Source organism: Nannospalax galili, unplaced genomic scaffold (assembly GCF_000622305.1).
Source record: "Nannospalax galili isolate Female #2095 unplaced genomic scaffold, S.galili_v1.0 scaffold54, whole genome shotgun sequence".
Classification (NCBI taxonomy): domain Eukaryota; kingdom Metazoa; phylum Chordata; class Mammalia; order Rodentia; family Spalacidae; genus Nannospalax; species Nannospalax galili.
Window position 1 is genome coordinate 13,017,977 of NW_008341028.1, and position 4,549 is coordinate 13,022,525.

The 4,549-nt window shown below is 39.1% G+C and overlaps 1 protein-coding gene across 3 annotated transcripts in view; it reads left to right on the forward strand.

Moving 5' to 3' along the window:
* Arih1 (ariadne RBR E3 ubiquitin protein ligase 1) overlaps positions 1-4,549 on the forward strand; it is a 114,163-nt gene that overhangs the window by 96,860 nt on the left and 12,754 nt on the right. For all 3 annotated transcript variants that reach the window (XM_029565063.1, XM_008836442.3, XM_029565064.1), the window contains one exon: positions 2,656-2,713. In XM_029565063.1, the coding sequence (XP_029420923.1) occupies positions 2,656-2,713 (58 nt within the window). The remainder of the gene's footprint in view (positions 1-2,655; positions 2,714-4,549) is intronic.

A 4,549-nucleotide genomic window follows, 5' to 3' on the forward strand; every position in this document is an offset into this window, starting at 1 on the left:
TCTGCCTCCCAAGTGCTGGGACTACAGGCGTGTGCCACCACGCCTGGCTTATATTTTTATTTTATGTGTATGAGTGTATTGCCTGTATGTATGTGAGTGCACCCGTGTTGTGCAATGCCACAGAGGTCAGAAGAGGACGTCGAATTCCCATGGAACTGGAGTTAAGGATGGTTCGTAGTCACCATGTGGGTGCTGGGAATCAAACCTGGGTCCTCTGCAAGAGCTCTTAGTACTCTTAACTGCTGAACCATCTCTCCAACCCCTTTATTTGTTTTTTGAGACAGTCTTACTATGTTGCCCTGGCTGGCCTGGAACATGCTGCGTAGACAAGGCTGTTGTGGAACTATGGCGATCTGCCTGCCTCTACCTCTTAAGTGAGGAACTTAAAGATGTGTGCCACCACACCTGAATCATATATTTTTTAAAAATCGCAAGGAAAGCTTCTAAGGTTTTAGCAAACAAGAAGAGCTGTTGATAGTTGACCAATAGAGATCAAAGGAGTGATGTTTGGAGTAAATTAAACTGGTGCCAAGAGAGAAATCATTATTATAATTTGAGTGAAAATTAAAGTTAAATATCCTAACCCAGGTGAATTATTATCTGGTTACTTTTGAAACCTGAAGATAAAAATCAATTGTTTATTTCTAAATAGCTGGAAAATAGAGAAGCATCAAAGACAAAGTACTGGGTGGGTGTGGTGGCGCATGCCGTTAGTCCCAGTACTTGGGAGGCAGAGACAGGTGGATCTCTATGAGTTCGAGGCCAACCTGGTACACATAGTGAGTTGCAGGCCAGCTGGGGTTACAGGGAGACCCTGTCTCAAAAAGACCTTAAAAAAATTTTTTTTTCAAATTTTTCAATTTTTAAATTTAACTCTACATACTAAATCTGAATCATATAACTTAATTTTTCTATCATGTGAAATCCAGAATTAAGTTATCAGTAAGAGGATAGATTAGGAGATGTTTTTTGTATTTCAATAAGATATTTCAGTGGGGACTGAGAAGTTTTAACCTATGCAGTAAAAACAGGCAGAGATTTGGTATTGATTGATTGAGACAGAGCCAGGCGGATTTCTTAGAATTCAAGCCCACCCCTGGTCTACATAGCGAGTTTGAAACCATGTCTCAAAAAGACACAGAGAGAGAGAGAGAGAGAGAGAAGAGAGAGAGGGGAGAGAGAGGAGAGAGAGGAGAGAATTTACAGCTCAGTGGTAGATCCTGTTGTTAGCAGGTAAGAGGTACGGAATCCAGTCTATAGTATTACTTACATACATATATATGCCCAAAAATAATCCTGAAAGGTTGACTAACTAAAACAGCAGCTCAGGCTTATATGTTTTATTTATTTATATATGTTTTCTACATGTGTGTCTAGATGTGTTTGTGTGCACATGTGCATGCAAGTACCATTGGACGCTAAAAGAGTGTATTCAATCTCCTGGAGCTGAAGTTACAGGCAATTGTGAGCTGTCTGGTATCAGTGCTGGGAATCAACTGTGATCCTCTGCAAAAGTAGCACATGCTTTAAATCACTTTAGTCATCTCTCCAGCTCCTTACAGCTCAGTTTTAACACAATTTAAATTAAACCCAAAAAGTTTCCTTTAGTAGGGAGGGAAGGATAGGGTTAAGAAGCAAAAACAAAGGGTCTGGAGAGATGGCTCAGCAATTAAGAGCACTAACTGCTCTTGCAGAGGGTACCCACATGGAGACTAACAACAGTTTGTAACTCCAGTTCCAGGGAATCTTATGCCTTCTTCTGATCTCCTTGGGCATTGCACAAGGGCGCACCTATCTACATGATGGAGGCAATACACTCATACACATAAAATAAAAATAATAAATAAAAAAAAAACAGAAAAACCACTCCCTTTAGATCTAAAATAAAGGTATGAGCTCTTACTTTCCTACTCTGAAACTCATGTATATATTAGTTACTCTGAATAACTCATTGAAAGTCCTTAGCAGGTAGGTGGTATGTATTAGTAAGTAGTCAGTAAAGAGTCACAATCAGATGTAGCATCTCATAAAAGATACAAGGACAAAGAAAGTGCCAGTCCTATTCATCTCCATTTTCTGGCCATGTTCTCACCTCTGGCCTCCCTTCTCCAGAGAAGCTTTTTGCTTATCATTCTGTTTTCAGTGACAGCATTAATAAAGTATAATAGTATGGAAAGCACAGGTGTTGGTTCTCTTTTGCTTATAAAGAAGATCAGATAACTGGAGAATTGGGATTACTATCCGAGTGACAGATAGTTTAGGAGATTAAGAGCCCTTTCTTTTGAGTTAGAAGTTCAAGCTACATATAGTAAATGAACGTTCTAGAAAACTTCAGCGTTTTCTAATGATTATTGGTGATCTGATTTAGGATGAGCTGCCTTAGGAGGTGAAATTTTCTATTACTTGATGGGGGAACTGATCCAGTATTAAAGATGATTGAAACATTAGGTATTTGAATTATGTTCCATACCCTTTCAGATTGTTTTAGCCTTATAATGCTACCAAAATAGCAATAGAACCCCGGGGTTTAACATCTCAGTTTATATGCTGTAAAATAGAATATTAGTTCTAGAGAATCACTAAATACAACTTCAGATGTTGTAATCTGTTCTTGTCTTACTAATTTATGGTTTAATTAAATCCTCTTAATTTAAGGTACAATTGTAACCGCTACAATGAGGATGATGCAAAGGCAGCAAGAGATGCCCAGGAGGTAAGTACATACATTACAGGAAAACCATTGCTTAGGAATGCACATGGCATATTTGTTAGGGTATAATTTCTCATATGCTTTCATTTTTTAGTTGTGGAAAGATACTCCAATAAGTACTGGCATCTACCTGTATCTAGAAAGGGATTTTATTCAAAATAACTTACTAGGAGCCTTTGCTTTGTTTTGTTTTGCTTTCTGAGATAGGCTTTTGCTATATAGCCCAGACTTGCCTCAAACTCATCCTTCTGCCTCTGCTTCCTGAGTGCTGGGATTGTATGCTTGTGCTACTGCTTTCTGCCCTGTTATTGTCATCAGCCCTGTTGATTTGTTTGAGACAGACTCTTGCTTTATAAGCTGATGCTTTCCTTGAATTTACAATCTTCCTATCTCAGCTTCCCAAGTCTGGAATTACAGGAATGTGCCAACCAGTCCCTCCACAGGAACTTTTTTTTTTTTCTGTTTTTATTTGAGACAGGGTCTCCCTGTTGCCCCAGCTGGCCTGGAACTCACTGTGTAGACCAGGCTGGCCTTGAACTCACAGAGATCCGCCTGCGCCTGCCTCCCAAGTGCTAGGAGTACAGGTGTGTCCCACCATGCCCAGCTCACAGGAACATTTTTATTCATTTGTTTGCTTTCTTTTAAATTGAGCTAGTTTGGTTTTGTAATCTCAGATTCCAATAGTGATCTCCTATTAACACTCACTTCTGCACTCTGCTCACTAAAAGAATAAAAAGTAGCAATTGTTAGGCAGCATGTAACTTAATTTTAAATTGTTTTTTTGTTTTTACCTTGTGTTGTTCATCATGTACTTACAGTGATTATATGTGAGCTGATTTGAAATGTTTTTTCTTACAAACTGGGAAATTTACTATTATGGTATAGAGAAAACATCACTTACAATAGAAGGGATTAAAACAGTAGGTTTAGATTGGATTTTATAATACTTTCAGTTTCTTTTAATCCGGTAATGCTATCATAATTGTAGCGTCCTGGAGTTTTTATTTATCCATTCCTTATTCAAATTCCTAGGGACACAGAATGTTCTTCTCAAATCGTTTTCCCAGCTGGATACAATCCAAAATGTGGTTTGTATCTGTTTGTTATTGTTCAGTTTTTAAAAATGTTCTTTAAAAGTTTTAGGCCTTTAAAGGATCTAAACATCTGAGACCAGCAAGACTCACTCACTCACTCACTCACTCTCTCTCTCTCTCTCTCTCTCTCTCTCTCTCTCTCTCTCCTTTTGCAGAGTGAGGCATAGGTTGGGTGGTTTCCTCCTTGGATGTTTTTATTTTATTTTTTTTAAAGATAAGATTTTAATTGTGTATCTCAGCCTGACTTCAAGCTTGTGATTCTCCTGTTGCCGTCTCCCAAGTGACAGAATTATAGGCATATTATATTGGTCCTTTTTTTTTTTTTGTCTTTTTGAGACAGGGTCTCCCTGTAGCCCCAGCTGTCCTGGAACTCACTATATAGACCAGGCTGGCCTTGAACTCACAAAGATCCGCCTGCCTCTGCCTCCCCAGTGCTGGGATTAAAGGCGTGCACCACCATGCCCAGTTATATTGTTTCTTTCAAAGGGCAGAAAAGTCCTCAAAGATTCTAGTGTGGACTTAAATATATTCAGTATAGTATTAATTAAATTTCTATACAACTTTATAATAAATTGAATTACAAATAAGTGAGACAGGCCGGGTGTGGTGGCATATGCCTTTTAATCCCAGCACTGGGGAGGCAGAGGCAGGCGATCTCTGAGTTCAAGGCCAGCCTGGTCTACATTGTGAGTTCCAGGACAGCTAGGGCTACAGGGAGACCCTGTGTCAAAAAAAACCCCACCCA